Source organism: Passer domesticus, chromosome 14, assembly GCF_036417665.1.
Source record: "Passer domesticus isolate bPasDom1 chromosome 14, bPasDom1.hap1, whole genome shotgun sequence".
Taxonomy (NCBI): Eukaryota; Metazoa; Chordata; class Aves; order Passeriformes; family Passeridae; genus Passer; species Passer domesticus.
In genome coordinates, this window is record NC_087487.1 from 3,756,447 (window position 1) to 3,774,151 (window position 17,705).

General features: G+C 48.4%; 2 protein-coding genes across 7 annotated transcripts in view; both read right to left on the reverse strand.

Moving 5' to 3' along the window:
• Positions 1–1,835: 1,835 nt before the first annotated feature.
• Positions 1,836–9,030, reverse strand: SEC11A (SEC11 homolog A, signal peptidase complex subunit). Of its 2 annotated transcripts, XM_064389110.1 has the most exons (6): positions 8,706–9,000; positions 8,506–8,615; positions 6,635–6,784; positions 2,959–3,078; positions 2,450–2,507; positions 1,836–2,305 (listed from the first exon to the last, which is right to left on the reverse strand). In XM_064389110.1, the coding sequence occupies exons 1-6, from the start codon at positions 8,754–8,756 to the stop codon at positions 2,255–2,257; spliced, it is 540 nt and encodes a 179-aa protein (XP_064245180.1). In that variant the 5' UTR covers positions 8,757–9,000; the 3' UTR covers positions 1,836–2,254. The 2 variants fall into 2 exon arrangements, with proteins under 2 accessions (XP_064245180.1, XP_064245179.1); XM_064389109.1 differs by having other exon boundaries at positions 1,836–2,507; positions 8,706–9,030.
• Positions 9,031–9,963: 933 nt separating this feature from the next.
• The window catches only part of ZNF592 (zinc finger protein 592), a 35,711-nt gene continuing 27,969 nt past the window's right edge, over positions 9,964–17,705 (reverse strand). For 4 of the 5 annotated variants that reach the window (XM_064389101.1, XM_064389104.1, XM_064389105.1 and 1 more), the window contains exons 6-9: positions 17,195–17,473; positions 16,027–16,139; positions 12,547–12,682; positions 9,964–11,340 (exon numbers count right to left, since the gene is read on the reverse strand). In XM_064389101.1, coding sequence (XP_064245171.1) covers positions 10,840–11,340; positions 12,547–12,682; positions 16,027–16,139; positions 17,195–17,473 — 1,029 coding nt within the window. In that variant the 3' untranslated portion in view covers positions 9,964–10,839. The remainder of the gene's footprint in view (positions 11,341–12,546; positions 12,683–16,026; positions 16,140–17,194; positions 17,474–17,705) is intronic. The other variant, XM_064389100.1, reaches the window with a different exon arrangement.

Genomic DNA, 17,705 nt, shown 5'->3' on the forward strand with positions numbered 1-17,705 from the left:
TTGGAGTCAAGTCCCCATTTCACAACTGCAGGAAACAGAACCACATTCCCAGCTGCACAGAGCTGAAAACAGGCAGAACAGGGCCTGCAGAGATGAATTCCCAAGTGCCACATGGCAGCCCCTGGTTTAGGGCAATTGTTCCTGTTCTTCAAGTGCCTGCAGACCCTGGAGAGAAGCCCCTGAAGCTGGGCTGCACCAGGGGCTCCCATCACCCCTCACGCCACCCACCCTGTATTTTTAAAGCCCTTCTTGTTCAATTCCTTCACACAGCACCAGGTGAGAGCAGAGCACACCCTCCTGCAAGAGCTCCCTGGGCCCTGTGTCCCCCAGCCCAGGGACTCCTGACAGCAGCTGCCACCCTCAGGCCACATCAGCCTCCTGAAGAACTGTAGGCTTAGCACTTTGAGAGCTAAACCTCGCTCCATAATCCTCTGTGTTTCAGCCTTTTTTTTTTTTTGGGTTAAATTAACTCAGTGACAGGAACACAACTGCTTTCACACGCTCAGAATTTTGGAGGTCTGAAAGGGAGAGGATGTGGAGAGCAGCAGTAGCAGCACTCCCAGCAAGTGTTTTTGGGGAGGTGTTGGTTAGCAGCTTCCAGACAAGCTCAACTCAGCCCTTTGTGTGTAAAACTCATTTATGCACAAAAGCTGTTGAGGCTCAAGGCAAAGCAGGGACAGACTCAGGCTCCACGTGAGCTGCAAAGGCAGAAATGCCTCAGGAAGGTGCTCTATAGTGAGAGCAGCTCTCAGAGATTCTCTGCTCTCCCACTGCTGCCTGGGTTTGCCTTTTGACAGAACATCCCATCCTTAACTCAAGAATTAAAGAGAAGCTTTATCCACATTTTCCTCCCAAGGGCTCTAACACTGGGGGCAAGAGATACAGATTTTATTGCCATTTTTATTATGAAGCTTTGATTACTCAGAGCTGCAGGCTGAAGGCTCAGTGCTGGGGGTTGGACCTGTTTGTGGACTCTTTGCAGTGCCCTACAGGTGATGTTTGCTTTATCCTACATAGGGAACAAAGCACCTGGTAACATCAAAACCAGCAAAATGGTACAATTCACCTCCAGAGATGGGAGAGGCCTGACAAACCCAATGAGAGACATATGCAAGAAACTGCAAACAGCCATAAACACCCTGTTGGGTTTTGTCCTTGCTTTCCTGACTGCTTTTGCTTTATACAAGCTGTGTGTGGCTGCAGTGACCATCTGCAATGACTCCTGTTGCTCTGGAATCCTGGAGCAGTCACGGAGAAGAGCTGATAAACTGCAGCATCACTGCCCTGCACCTCCTCCCTGGGCTCTTTCTGACAACACCTCCACCAGCAGGATCACAAGCCTGAATGAGAAGCTCAGAAAAAAACAGTGGTGACAAGTGGGTTTTTTATTTCAGACCCCAGGGCAGTCTGTAGCTTTCAGGTGAGCTGTGAGATGTGGCCAGCTCACAGGACACCTGAAACCCTTTTGCAAAACCAAGCAATTTTTATTATTGCATCCTGCTAAATCATCAAGAGCTGTGGGTATTTCCCATCTCAATCTTTCTGTTACCTAATGCCACAATGCACAAAGTAATCCTTTGCCATCTTCTTCCCCACTTTGCAGTGTTTTGGCAGATTATTTCAGTGTGATTTAAAGAAACACAGAAATATTGAATGACCTACAGCTCAGGAGAGATAATTCCCCCAAAACAGGTGAGAGGAGCAGCTGCTACTGCTCTCTGGAGAGAGAACAAGTTAGATGGTGGCTCTGGGAGTGTGTAACAGCAAAGCCCAGGTATCCCCCAGAACCTGGGCAAGGAGGCTGCTCTCATCAGGGCAATAACAAAAAACGTGGCAAGAGGCAAAATCTTTATTCCAGTTCTGAAGTGGAAAAGAACTGTCATGGCCACAACTCACCAGTGGACAGTTCAGTGAGCACAAGGGAGGGGGCACCTGGCCCGGCCAGGCACAGACTGAGGACACGGTCCCAGAGGCACTTGGAGAGGAAGCTCAGCTTCAAAGTACAAGCACTAAACACTTTGGCTCAAATTTTTAATATAAAAATTCACTAAAAAGGCTAAAATGTGACAAACCATTGGAAATACTGTGACAAACATTCGCCCTTACGCAGTAAAAACCAAAACAAACCCAAACTGGCACGAAGCTTTGAAATGCATGCTTTCTTCTTTCTCCTGGTACACTGGACCATCAGCTACTTTACAGGTTCATCTAAAAAATTCCATGGCACCTTCATCTCGTAGTTCAGTGCAAGGGACTACTCTCGATGGACCAGCACAAATAAACCCAGTAAAAAGAGGACTGCATACTGGAAGAGAGAGCAGAGGAGACACAGGAGTGCACACTGACATCTACAGCAGCAAACATGCAGGGCACAGGGTTCTGCCCGTGTTCTCATGAAGGAATTATAGCTGGGGTGGGAAAAGCAGGCAGGAAATAGATGAGCTCTTACCTTAAATTTTGGATAATCGTTCATTAAGATAGTCACTATTCCAATGTAGGGCACAAATCTACAAGAATAAAGGTTTTGTTAAAGGAAACACTATTCCAGGGTGCAGAGAGAGTCATTCAAGCATCCCAAGGGCTGCAGCCAATGGGCTGGTGACTTCTTCCTCCCTGTGGCAGTGGGCCTGAGTGACAACCAGCCCAGAGGGTGTTTCAGCCTATGCCTGGCTCAGATTTCACTTGCCTGCAGACACTGAGCCTCCCAGGACAAACCTGATGACAATTCTGATCAAGCCTGAGCCCACGCTACCCTTACCTCTGTGTCCATCCAGCACCAACATCTCAGGACACAGCTCACAGCTGGATGCCTCTGCTTAAGCCAAACTAAGAACTGAACTCTCCACACTCTCAGGCAGGTTACAAACCCAGCAGGGACAGCCAGCCCAAGGGGGGAGTTACCAGATGGCTTTTGGGGACAGCAGTGTGAAAAGCCCCACCATTTTCCACTTCACCTACCCTCTTGCTCGTCCTACTACATCCTTCTTCTCCAGCCAGTGCTGCCCCTGCTTGTAGAGCCCTCTGTCATCCACAGCATTGTTGTCTCCCTTGGTCAGAAATTTGATGTCTCCGTTTTGCCTGGTAAAGACAAGACAGCCAGGTAAGGCAGGACAGAAATTTGCTAAAAGTTCTTCTACAACAAGCATGGAGAGACCAACACAAGGGCACTACAAGCACCCATGTCCTACAATTTAAGGAGGACAAAAGAGGGAAACTGTCACATGCAGCAGAAAGCAGATGGTTTGGGAAAAACTGCCATAGGAAGAATGAATTCTGGCCCCAGCAAAGATCTCCAGCAGAGTTTCAGAACAGTTTCTAGTGCAGGTGCAGCTACTGCCTCTTGGCTTTTGACCCATCTTGTGTTGATGATTCTCTTGCTTCACACAAATGTTGGATTCTGGTCTCCCTACTACCACACAAAAGGAGAGGTTGGGATTGAAGCACAGAGCTCTACTCAGCAGTGGGCAAAAGCAAGCTGAAAATTAGAACTGATTAGGAAAGGGGGACAGAAAAAACCCCAAATAATACCAAAATGATGCTGCATGAACTCACAATGTGCCTACATCTGGAATGCTCTGGGCAGTGCTGAGCCCCCTGATCCTTTTCTGCAATGGAGAGAAGAACTGGCAAAGGCTGAGAAATGCTTAACAAGGTCTGGAACCACTTCCATACAAGAACTACAGACCAGGACTCTCCAGCCTGGAAAAGACAGAACTGATGGGAGATTTGACACAGTCCACCACAAATGACAGCAAAAATCCAACAGCTTTTCACTGTTTCTTCCTATGCAAGAGCCAGAGTACCAAAAGGAGCTCAGAAGTAATGGGTTAAAACCAGGCAGAGAAGGTGCTATGCAGAAATAGCCACAGTGCAAACTAAACCATGTCTCTCTGCAGAGGTATTTTGGTTGGCAAAAAATTATATTGGCTGAAAAATTGACCTGATACTCCACGTAAAATAGGAAATTATGCTGTTCATAAAGAACAAGGACTTCGTGCTTGAAACTGTAACCTGCAGTAAGCAGGGAAATTATCACTACACGCTCTCTCTAGTCTTTAATTAATCCTGAGATGAATTAGCTTGCCAGAATCAGGATTGAGGAGCAGATGAATCTTTGCTTTGACCAGGAAAAAGGTGTATAGATTCTTTCCCAGCCACTCCCACTCAGATGCTGGAGAGCAGCCCATGGCACTACTCAGGGATTTGCCACTGTCACCTTCCTGTGGCACCTGCAGGCAGGTGCTGAGCAGGAGCATCCTCAGTGCTTGAATCTCAGCTCTCACAGAAATGACAGATGGAATGCAGGCAGGAAAGCAGGCAGTTCTTTGGAGCTCAGGCTGTTTTCATCATGCCTGAACACCAACAGGAGAAGTTTGGAAAGAAAAAAGGGAAAAAACCCACAGCTCTTTCCCCAAAGCACATCTGGCTTGTTGGTGGGAACAACAAACACTGTCTGGGAAAAAATAAAGATCCCCAGAGGTGCAGGTAATGTAGTTTAGCTGTGAAGAGTGATGGTGTAGGAGTGCAGCACCTTATTGAGCAGAGTCAAGGCTCTGCCACGACGCAGCATGAGAAGCCCTTGGTGCACTTCTGAGGTGAGTGACCCTGCTCCAAGACCACTAAGTAAATTTGGAATGCAGACTCTGTGTTAGTAATAAAGAATGGATTCAATTTTGGGCTGAAACAAGAAGAAAAGGCCAGCAAGTAACAGACATTTTCTCACTGACACAATATTGATGTGAACTAGGGCGAGTTGCCCCAAAATCACAGAGAATGCTGTTTCTGTCTGCCTGCATTTTGACACTCCTGTCAGCTTCTGCAGAGACTTTTCACTTCCAAACTGGCACTAGAAAATTATTCTTTAAGTAGTGGAAGAAGCAACTGACACCCAAATCCTGCCTTTAGCTCCCAGGTTCAGGTTGCAATATGGATTTTTCAGTTTATCTCTCCTAAAAAAAAAGATTAGGTTTGTGTTTGGTTGTTTCAGTTAAATGAAACCTAAAATTCTGCAGAATGGTTTCACCCTCCCAGGACTGGCACTATGGCCCCGTTTAAACATTTAACAAAACCAAAACATTTAAACAAAAAATAGTGCTTGATACCCTAATATCTAGAGGTAGAGCCAGGCAAAAAAAGAAGGGTGGGCAACATCAGGAGAGAAAATGCTGCACAGAACAGGGGAGGAGAAAAACTGCATTTCACTTGAAAGAGTTCCCACAACATCACAAAAAATGCTCGTGCAACATCAGATGTCAAATTCAGCCCATAAACTGAAGTTATTTTTAAATCAGTGGTATCAAAGACCAGCACTTTGCAAACTGACACTGTTCAAAGTTCTGGGTACAGAATAAATCTGAACAGCAAAGAAGGTGCTTTGCCTGCTGGGTGAGACATTGTTTCACTGCCTCAGAGCCAGGATTCCAGCTCTGTATTTACATGCACAAGGCTGGTCATGCTTCAGCTGGAGCAGAAAACTGGTCTGGATATTCCAACAGCTTTGGGAAAGGGACCCTCTCCATCCCATCCATGTCTCAACCAGAGGAATCTCAGATGCCACCTGGCTCAGCTCCAGCTCACACCACTCAGAAAACATTCACTCAGCAGAAAGAGATGCTGGGACCCCAACCAGCTGCTGCCTCTCCAAGATGTCTTAAAGAATCAGGGATTGAGTTCTAGATTCAGTTTTCACTCAAACAACTCACAGAGCTGGCTTGTGTCCCCACAGACTGGCCTGGAGAGGCCACAGTTCCATCCAGCAAAACAGGAAAGCTCAGGACTGCAGTGAAGCCTTGATCAGCCATGAAAGCAATGCCTGTTCCATTCCTTCACACACACAACCTCCCCAGAGCTGAGAGTGAACAGCACACAAAGACTCTGAGGACAGCACCACAACCTTCTAGAGACAAAAGGCCCTGAGTGTGCAGGACAGCAAAGACCAGGACACAGAGACAAGCTCTAAAATAACACACGCTACACACGAAACACCTTCTGCCACAGCTGTGCCCCACAAACAAGGCTCACTTCACACACAAACACAGCCATGCTGCAGCAGACAGCACAGCAGCTCGGGACACAGAGGATGGCACAGGAGACAGGCAGTGGTGTCACTTCCAGTGCCTAAAGGGGCTCCAAGAGAGAGGGACAGGGACTGCAAACAAGAGCCCTAAAGTAACAGGGGCAATGGCTTCCCACTGCCAGGGTTAGATGGGATGTAAGGATTAAATTCCTCCCTGTGAGGGTGGGCAGGCCCTGGCACAGGGTGCCCAGAGCAGCTGTGGCTGCCCCTGGATCCCTGGAAGTGTCCAAGGCCAGGCTGGACAGGGCTTGGGGCACCCTGGGACAGTGGGAGGTGTCCCTGCCCATGGCACAGGGTGGAATGAGACTGGCTTCAAGGTCCCTTCCAACCCTAACAATTCCACGATTCTACAGTTTGGAGTGTCCAGGGCACTGACACAGCTTGTGCCTTCTGCTGTGTGATCTTCACAAGAAAACAAAGCAGGACAGACTTTTTCTGTCTGAAACTCCTGTGTTACTTCCTACACGACCTGGATTTCCATGACTGACATCCCCCCCTTGTTTACCCAAGCAGGTGAAGAACAGCAGTTAGGGAAACATCAGCAGACTCTTAACATACTTCTCATGGATTTTCAGGACACGATGGACTATGGGAATTTCCCTTCCTTCTATCCTGAAGACAACTATTTCTCCCACTCTGATTGGATCTTCAATTCGGTTGGTGAGGAACAGGAGATCTCCTCTGTGGAAAGCAGGCTCCATACTCCCACTGAAAAAGAGGAGAGGAACAACTGAACAACATTGAAACACTCAGCACCAGGCTTTGGAGTTCATGGCTCTTCAAGAAACATCTCCCAAGAACCTCATGAGAAAGAGAAGCTGTGGATACCCCGTTCCTGGAAGTGTTCAAGACCAGGCTGAAACCTGGAAGAGCTTCTGAGAAAACCACCCTGGAGACTGGGCAACTGTGGAACCTCTACTGCAATCAGGTTTTCAATCATCACACTGCCAGCAGCTTGGATTTGTTGGGGAAAGACCACTGCCAGTACCTGGTGTTACAAGCACATCCAAAGCTTTTTTAATAGGCAAAAAGCTGATGATGAACACTATCTTTTGATTTCTGAGCTCACCACTGGCAGGGCAATGCTGGCAGCTCTGTAAGGATGGGAAGCTTTTTTTGGATTTAATTTATTTTTTAGAGATAGACAGATTATCCTGAGAAACAAAGCACTGAAAGCATTCCCATCTGAAACAGACAAAGGGACTTGCCAAAAATTTGTTACTGTGATTCATTGCTTTGTTTAATTATCTCATTTCAGACACCACGACTCAAGTTATTTTTCTTCTGTCTTGTAAATGGCAATTGTTCCCAACTACTTATCCTTCCTAATTCCACATAAATAATGCAAAGCAGAACAATGAACTTTAAGTACTGCGAGTTTTATCTTCACAGAGCACAGCAGATGCAGGTCAGAACAGCAGATCAATCACTGGAGAGGGGATGTGACCTCACCACCCTGTCTCACTCACTGGGCAGGTGCAATACCCATGCACAGGGCAGGTGCAATATCCCTGCACAGGGCAGGGGCAATATCCAGGCACAGATCATGTGCAATATCCCTGCACAGGGCAGGTGCAATATCCCTGCACAGGGCAGGGGCAATACCCAGGCACAGATCATGTGCAATATCCCTGCACAGGGCAGGTGCAATATCCAGGCACAGGGCAGGGGCAATATCCCTGCACGGGGCAGGTGCAATATCCCTGCACGGGGCAGGTGCAATATCCCTGCACGGGGCAGGTGCAATATCCATGTACAGGGCAGGTGCAATATCCCTGCACAGGGCAGGTGCAATACCCAGGCACAGGGCAGGGGCAATATCCCTGCACAGGGCAGGTGCAATATCCATGCCAGCACCCAGTGGCAGCCCAGGGAATTTGCCCAGGCAGCAGGAAGGTGGGAGTAGCACTGTTGGTACCCACTGCAGGCACTGCTGTGAGGACAGTGTGTGACACCCAGAACATACAGTGACAGAGTGAAACCCTTGAGCTCCTCTGTAATGGACAGCCACTGAATCATCACAGATGGGCTGGAAGGGACCTTAAGGACCATCCCGTTCCACCCCTGCCCGGGGCAGGGACACCTCCCGTTATCCCAGATTGCTCCAAGCCGTGTCCAGCCTGGCCTGGAACACTCCCGGGGATGGGGCAGCCTGGGCCAGGCCTGGTTGCCCTCAGAGGGAAGGATTTCCTCACTCCGCCGCCTGTAACCCTGCCCTCCGGCAGCGCTGTCGCACCCCAGTGTCCCGTCACTCCCTGCCCGGGTATAAAGTCCCTGTTTCTGACCAGCCGGCTGACAGAGGAGGCGAGATGCTCTGTCCACCCCTCCCTCGCCATTCCCAGCCCGGATTCCCAGGAGCTCCCCGCCCGCTGGGGCTGCGGCTCCGCCTGGGCCATCCCTCCGGCCAAACCCCGCACCGCGGGACTGACCTCAGCACCACCACGATGGGGCTCTCGCTGCCCGTCACCACCATGAGCCCCTTCCAGATCATGAGGGCGGAGGACACGATCATGCCGAAGTTCAGCACCTGGTAGTACAGCTGGGGAGGAAGGCGGTCGGTCAGGCCCCGTCCGCCCGCCCGCCATCCCACCCGCCCGGCTTTCCCCGCTCCCCGCGGCCCCTCCGGCACCTGCCGCTTGTTCATGCGCCGCACATCGTCCAGAAAGTCCAGCGACAGCATCGCCGCCGCCGCCGCCGCGCCCGCACGGCCCCGCTTCCGCTTCCGCCCGCGTCACCGCCGCTTCCGCCGGGCCGGGCACCGGAACGGGAACGGGAACGGGGCCGGGAGCGGGAATGGGGCCGGGAGCGGGAATGGGGCCGGGCCGAGCCCGCGCACCGCACCGCACCGCGCCCAGCGCCCCGCAGCCCGCCAGCCGCGCCCCTCAGTCCCAAGCTGTCCAGCCGCTGCCCGCTGCCACTCGCGCCTGTTCCTCACACACCGAAGCAAACCCCATTCAGCCAACGCCCGGCACCCCGCGCACTTCTCACCCCGTTCGGCCAACCCCTCCCCACCACCCCCCACCCTACAGACACCCCACATCCAACCCGCACACCCTCCAACACCCAGACAGCTCCAGCTGTACCCAAGCACGGCGAGACCACATGGTGATGAGCCCAAGCAAGGAGATAAATAGTTCTTAAATTATTTAAACATTGTCAGAGTAAACAATAACAAGCGGAGTTCTGGCTCAACAGAATGAAAAAAAAAATTAATGGTATAGAAGGTAATTGTATTACACAAAGCATGGGTGTGACACGGAATGAGGGAGGAAAGAGAGTCAATGTGACTACATGGAAAGAAACATCTCCTGAAGGATGGGTAGTGCTGAGCCGCAGCAGGAGAGGAGTTATGGAGCCCCTGCCGTGCTCCTGCTGTCCCAGCACCTCTGTGAGCTGAGCTCTGCTCCTCTCCCCTCAAAATGAGCTGTCAGGGAGCCCTGGCACTGATACACCGGGAGCTCTGGAATGGCTTCACTCCAGCTGACCCCACTGATGGGGGATCTATCCCCTCCTGGCGATGGTGCCACTCGGAGCTCCCCACTGGGATGAGACCTGGCACTGGCCAGCCCAGGATGGCTTCCTGCAGCACAGCTCCTGGCAGTGCCAGCCCAGGATGGCTTCCTGCAGCACAGCTCCTGGCAGTGCCAGCCCAGGATGGCTTCCTGCAGCACAGCTCCTGGCAATGCCACCCAGCCCAGGATGGCTTCCTGCAGCACAGCTCCTGGCAATGCCACCCAGCCCAGGATGGCTTCCTGCAGCACAGCTCCTGGCAGTGCCAGCCAGCCCAGGATGGCTTCCTGCAGCACAGCTCCTGGCAATGCCACCCAGCCCAGGATGGCTTCCTGCAGCACAGCTCCTGGCAGTGCCAGCCAGCCCAGGATGGCTTCCTGCAGCACAGCTCCTGGCAGTGCCAGCCAGCCCAGGATGGCTTCCTGCAGCACAGCTCCTGGCAGTGCCAGCCCAGGATGGCTTCCTGCAGCACAGCTCCTGGCAGTGCCAGCCCAGGATGGCTTCCTGCAGCACAGCTCCTGGCAGTGCCAGCCCAGGATGGCTTCCTGCAGCACAGCTCCACAGACACACGGCCAACACGGCCCTCCTCAACACCGTACTCACCGGGGAGCACTGGGGCTACAAAATCCTCTTTCAAGGATGATTCGGGTCCAAGACATTTCATTAAACTGCGTTTTGGAAAAGAATGTTGTTATTTGGGCATAACTGAAGAATAACCAGCACAACTTACAGCTCGAACCCGTGCCGTGTAACGCAGATCCCAGATCAGCCCACACGGTCCTGACAAGCGCGTTTGGCTGAGTTATTTATGAGTTAAAATGAGTAACACAAAGGCAGGATGGGGAGAGAGAAAAGAAGCCATAAATAGAAGAGAAATAAAGGGAGATTGGGAAGGCGAGGCTGGGGCTCTGGGCAGAGGCGGTGCACACTCAAAGGAGGAGAGCTCGTCTGAAGGAAACTGCAGCTGCAAAGTGCTCCTGGATCCTCAGGAGCTGGCCAAATCCCACTGAGGGCTCTGGCCCTGCTTTCCCTTTTCACCTCTCTGGGCTGGCAGAGAGTTAGTGCTTAGGATGCAATGGCAGGGGTGGTTTTGTTTTTTTTCTGTTTTAAATTTCCCTTACAAATAGGAACGTCCATCCCAAGAAATCAACAGAGTATTTCAAAGATTTGCCCCGTCCCCACCCTGTATTTTGAGTAGAAACCCCCCAACAAAAAAACCCCAATCAACCAAAAGGGCTTTTTTTTTTTTGCTTTTAAGTCTTAAGAGACTTTGAATGATTGTTCTGTGAGGTGCTGTTGGGGCCTTCTGCTCCACACGTCTGACTGTGCTCACAAACAGCTGAGTCCCTTTTGCACTCTTTGTATTTGTTTTCCTCTTCCACCGTAGTGTTCAACTCGCCATTGTAGTCCTCGTGTCCGTTCTTACCCATCTCTATTTGTAACTTCTGCCTTTCATCTTCCTCCTCCTCATCCTCCTCCTCCTCCTCATCTTTGACTTTATGAACGATGAAGAGGTGTCTGTTCAGAGAGATGTGGGAGGTGTAGCAGAGGCCGCAGAACAAGCACTGGAAGGTGGAGCTGTCTGTCTTGTGCCGAGGGATGTGTTCCTGGAACTCAGTCCGGACGTCCGTCGCGAAGCCGCACTTCGCGCATTTCCAAGGCGCTTTCAGTTTTTTGGCTGGCGGCGCGTCCAAACCCGCAGCGCTCTCTGCCTGACCCAGCTCATCCACTGCCATCCTCTTTGGAGATTTTGCCTTCAAAAAATAAGATTAAAGAGTTAGTTTATCATTTGAACCCGTGGAAGAGTAAGTGCTAAAATCCACACGCGTGTCTGCAGCTGCCTGAGAATGAAGTCCTGCCTAGGGATTCCTGGGGCGTTCCCTTCCCTCCCCACACCCAAACACCTCACCCAGTGCACAGGATTTCAGCTACTGTCCTGTGATGTGAGATGGGAACGCTGGGAGAGGCTGGCTGGCCAGAAACGTGATGGGGAAATAGTTCAGAATCAAGGAATCATGAAATGGTTTGGGTTGGAAGGGACTTTAAAGCTCATCCAGTTCCACCCTCTCATGGGCAGGGACATCTTCCACTATCCCAGGTTGCTCCAAGCCCTGTCCAGCCTGGCCTTGGATACTTCCAGGGATGGGGTAGCCATGACCTCTCTGGGTATAAATTTAGTATGGTGTGGGAAGGGGGAGCCCACAGAAGAGGGGCAGCTGAGGCACACAGGGGTGGTGAATAGCCCAGACAACACTTCTCAGACTAAACTCTGAACATTCTGCCCTCCACTCAGATTTTGTCCTAGTGGCATCCCTCAGTAACTCATCCCCTCTAACTTAAAATCTTCTCCCGTCAGGATGAGTTCTTATATATATATCCCTGCAGTGATATGCAAAATGTGTATTTTTAAAATAAATGGAGCAAAGAAGCCCAAGCAGGCAACCCTCCACTCCAATCCAAAACAAAAATCAGTAGAACAGTTACAGCTACTATACAAAATTACACATTCCTACTTAAGAAAAATGCAGTTCTCATAGGTAATGGATCTAGCAAGTATTTTAACAGAAAATAAATCTTTTATAAGTAGCAGAAAAAATTAGGGAGAAAGAAGAAAAATGTGCCATGCTAGTGAACAGGCTACCAGGGGAAAACGAGGGTAATAACAAACTTAAATTACAAAATAGATTGAATAAATGCCAGAGAAAATCCTGAGAAATGCAAGATGCAATGCATGTTGTCCTGGTGCTGGTGCAGCTCAGCTGCACTCGCACTGCTGACCCTGACCCTGCCAGAGGGAAGCAGGCTGGATGGAATGGAGTGAGGGAAGGAGACCTGCCCTGTGGGTGGGAGGGTTTGACTGGCACAAGGCCACAGCTCGACGTAACACCCCCAATGAACAGCTACTCGCCAAGCACATTTAATTGTACATTTAATTTTCCATGAAAATAGGGATCAGTTACTTCTGCTCTGTTTCTCTCTGGAGCTTTCGCTTTGGCCATCTGGGATAAGTCTGGGTTTTTGATGCCGTGCATGAGGCTGATGTGGTTCTCCAGCATGAATGGCTGAGGAAATGTCTGATTTTCATCTGTGCAGTACCTTGGAAATAAAAAAAGACAATTTATTAGAGGATAATGCTCTTTGTATTGTGCCAAACCAAGAGGTGTAATTGGAGACAGACTCTGATGAGTAATGTACCATCAGGTTACCAAAATACACAGCAAAGCATTGTTTTAATAATAAAACATTACCCTGAGAGAAACCTAGAATGGTTTGGAGTTTGCCACAGTGCTCATGAATGGGAGTGGGGCACATCTTCTTTACAGTGCTAAATAAATACAGGGACTAATGGGGGTCAGGAACTCTGTGACAAGTGCCAAAGAGGACAAATGATCAGGATGGAAAACACATGGGAGAACAACAAAAATGGACTCTGAGATGAGAGAACTACACAGAGGGGGCTGGTGACTGGTGTGACCTAGGAGTGTGTGGCACAACCCAGTCCTGCACCCAGCACTCCCAAGTCCCAGGGAGAACCAGCACTACCTCCACCAGGCTGTACAACAACACAGTTAAAATTCTTACCAAACTGTTGAAATTCCAACTTTTATACCAACAATCTAGGCAGAATCACTCATGAACATGTCATTTATATGTAACTCATGTTTGAAGCTGGCAGGACTCCAGAGCTGCTCCAGAGCTGGCTGACATCTCCAAAAGGAGCTGTGAAGGGGATGTGCTGTCTGCACCTTTGCTCCTGGATGATTGAGATCTCCTGGAATAAGTGCCAGGCCTTGCAGACATAAACCAGCCCCACTCAAGTGCACAGAGGGCTCTGTTAGCAACTGGGAAAGCCAAAATTGAGTATCTGGGCTGTTCTTTCCAGCACAACACAATGAAGGTCAATCACACACAGACCTGAGCAAGGACAAGTGACACCAGAGTCCCTGAAGTGCCCTAATTGCATCTGAGACAGGACTAAGGGCAACAGAGAGGAGCTGAAGTGTCTCTGGGTAACAAAGACATCTTCCAAAAGGACAGAAGAAGATTCCTACTGATCTTCCAGTAACTAGAGGGAAATTAAATGATGTGAAAATGCTCACTGACTACTTCTGGGTTTTAACAGGAATTGCTCAGAGGCTAAATCAATATTTAATGATGATGGAATTTTTCTTCTTCGTGGAGGAAAGCTGAGAGGTTATTAAGTGGTATTTATCAAAAATAAACATGTTGAAAATCAAGTGTTTCAGACACTTTGTACTTAAGACTTGGAAAGAAGAGTAAGAAAACAATAACCAAGTGAATTATGAAAGAAAATACACAATACATCACAATATTTTGCAATTTGCCCTAATTTAGAATTCTTTTCATGTGAGCAGGGAAAGATGCTTGCCTAACCTGAATTACTCCAGTGACAAGCACGGCAGGAGCATGTTCAACTAAGTCCTCCATCACTGGTTGCTCCCTACAAATTTATCCAATGCCAGAGACCTAAGCAGGGCAGGGGGAGAAAGGGGAAATCACAGCTGGGAATGTTAGAAGCCACAGGAAGGTCACCTACAAGCAAGCATGCTGGAGTCACAATTGTCAATAATCAGATCCATGTCAGATTTTATTCATGTTTCACATGGAAACCCAGGAGAAAAGGGTGACATGAAGTCAAGGCATCAAAACCCCTGAAGAGAGTAACAGGTGAGAGTGATACAAAATGCCAAACAGGAAGAAGGAAAAGAAACACCAGAACCAGAAGAAAGGAGGAGCAGTGGACGTGTGATGCCTTACACAGTGCTGAAAAGAGTCAAGGAGGAATGCAGAGACTGGAGGGTAAGATTTTTAGAGCAGTGCTCTATAAGGTAAGAGAGATCAAATAGAAGACAGGACAAGAGATCTCAGATCCAAGCAAGGAGCAGCTCTTGGAGAGTATTTCAAGGAAGAGGCTTCATCTGCAGAGTGCTGTGATTTCAGTGACTCTGCCCTACAATGACTGAAGAGAGCACAACCACTGCCCAATTAAGACTTCATCAACAGATTTTGAGAAGGAGCAACCACAAGCTGCAGAATTAAATGCAACCACAATTCCCTTGGATTGCTAGCTGTGTTTCTCTGCTGGCATGATCACTGCCCCTTGGGTGAACCAGTGGATCCACAGCTGTGTCTTGTTCTGAAAAGCAACAAGGTAACACACAGCAGGCTGGCATATCCTAGGCTGTCAGGAATTTCCACACAAAACTCCCAGTAACATCTTATGCTCATTTTGATCCTGAAACATTCCACTTTAAAAACAACGGATCCAGAGAGAACAGATTTACACAGATCAGATGAGTGTAACACCCAAGACCATCACCCACAAACTTAAAGCTGAATCAAACACAATAGGAGCCAACATTTCATCTCCTCAGAGGTTCCAAGTCAGAGCAGTTACAAGAAATGGAAAGTTTAGAAGTCCTAGATTAAAAACTATCTCAGGAATGTATTCCCAGTGGTAATGCCAATGCTGTATCAATTTACTAAAAGCTGTTGTGGCTCACTAGGATAGTTCAAAGAAACAGTACTTGAGGAATGTGCTTGTACTCTTCAGATGAGGTTTGAGCAACTTGAGTGCAGTGAAGTGATGACAACACACGTCAGAAATGCTTGCATTAAAAAATTTTAGATAAATTAGAAAAATTCCCCCAGCCTACATCACTGCAAACTTCTTTTCCAACCCAAATGTGCTTTCATCCTATTTCAAAAGGATGTCTTGGAATGAGACAGGAAGGAATTTTGCAAGGTCACTCAGCAAACAACTTTGTCTGCAGCAGTTATAACGGTAGATTTGTAAGCACTGGCTTTGTAAGTCCTGAACTGAGATTGTATACAGTTAACATATGTTGACCAGCAATGATTTTCATTCACCACTGATTTCCATAACTTGTCTGAAGTCTCCAGATCCATTTTCCAACCTTGAGGTGTGACTTCCCAAGCAATTGCCCTGCAGCCTGTGCAGTCAGTTCTGCCTTTTTACCGCAGTGGCAAGATCTGGTTCATTATTAGGATTTTACACACCTTCTGCACCCAAGGAGAAGGCACAAGAGTGATGCATGACCACACCAACCACACAGCAGCAAAAGACTGACCCAGTATTTTATTGGCTGTTTCACAACAAAGCAAAACATTAATCTCATTTACCACCTGTAGATATCAAACCACACCTTCCCTTAAGTTTCCAAAAGACACTGACTGTGCAGTCAAAAAGCCACTAAGTCTCTTGTGTTTAACACATTCTTTAACACTCTTTTTTAGCCACTAAGTCTCTTGTGTTTAACACATTCTTCTCCTCACTTTCCTTCAGTAACTTACAATCTGGAGTGGACAGGAGTAGCAGACATGAGATATTACACCTTCCAAGCTCAGAGGGCCAGGCTGCTGCTGGAAAGCAGCCTGCAGTGGCCCTGGGTACGTACCAGCAGGTGTAGACCTTCTTTGCTGTGTCGTGGTTGTTGCGGATGTGCCTGCGCAGGCTGTTGGAGGCGTTGAACGAGCGCTCGCACTGCCGACAGGGATATCTCTTCATGGACTGGCAGGGAAAGAGAAACAGCTTTCAGGGACGTGGAAGGATTCCATGAATCCAGGGCTGAATGGATTCTAATTCTCCTGCTCTTCACCTGGACATTACCTCTCAGAAGCAAAAAATCCCTTATATAATATGTAACTCAGTGATAGAGATCACAAAGACTTTGAGGTTCCACTTTTATTCAGCCCTACAGTTGGGTAATACCAGCACTGATCTTATAAAACCAGGACTACTTAAAGCACGTGCTTGATTTTATTGATGTTTTATTAGGAATTACATATATGCTTTTCCTGTGGTTCATTTCACTACTGGACCCCATGCAGAATTCCCTCAATGGAAGGTCCCTTTAGTCTCAGAAGGCAGCAGGACCCCAGTTAAATACAAGTCCACTTACCCTTCTAGCTCGTCAAAATTCAGCACAAGAAAAAGGCAAGATGCTAAAAAGCATGACATGGGCCTTTCTGTTATCCATGTATGATATCCACATCCCCCTCAGAAAGTCTGCCCTGTAACCAGCCTCCTCCAAATTTTTCTACATCCCTTTACATAACCTGCATGTACATTCCAGTTAAAATCTTCTTAGATTTGTTTAATGAATACATATATGTATTAAACTGAAATATTTGTCCAATTTCCTACTTCTGTGACATTCAAATGGGAAAATCCAGCACTCAGCCTGCCCTCATCTTCTTCTCTTGAAGTGAGGGCATCATTAAGTGGGACAACCCAGCCCTCTCCAAATCAAGCTAGAAGGACTCAAACACCATGATCCAGATTCCCATTCATGTCTGGGTGACTCAGGATATCAAACAAGAAGTCCTGATGCCAAAGTACTGAGAAATCTGGCTGCACACAGCATCTTGGCCCATGTTCTGCCAGCAACAAGGATTAGCTTGACAAAAGTAGGTCAAGGCAACGCAAAGCTTGAGCTGGATGAAGCACACAAAAAATTGAGATTTGCAGTTCTTGTAATGACAGCCCTGCAAAGGAGCCTGGAATGCAGGAGACTGGTGTTCCTCCCCAGCTCACTAGCTCAAGTATTTCATCCCAGTCCTTACCCTTCCATGATTTCTCTTCATGTGGGACACATAGGTTTCCCGATCAGGGATCCACTGTGAACATTCCTTGCAAGTCCAACCAGTTCTTCTCAGTCTGGACTTGGATTCAGGATTATGTCCTTCCACCCTCATGTCTTTCCTCGTCAGAGGAGAGGGGGAAGTCCCATTGGCTACCAGAAGCTCCTTTGGTGAGGTATGAACCTGGTTCCTTGAAGCCTTCTCAGATTTCTGCCGAAAGTTTGAGAGCTCTTCAGGATTACGGGGGACTCCATGAACACCCTGTGCAACAGTAACAGTGGAAATGCATGTAACATTTACATGTAATTCATATTTCACACCTTTATTTATAAATAAATACCATTTACTATTTAAATACATTATTTAAATCCCCACTGGCCAAACAATGTGGTGGTGTTGTCTTGCTCCTGTATGTTTTTCCATTTCTCCTAGAAGCTGCTGCTGTGCTTTCCCTGACAAGAGATCTTCCCAAGAAACATGAAACTTCTATTTC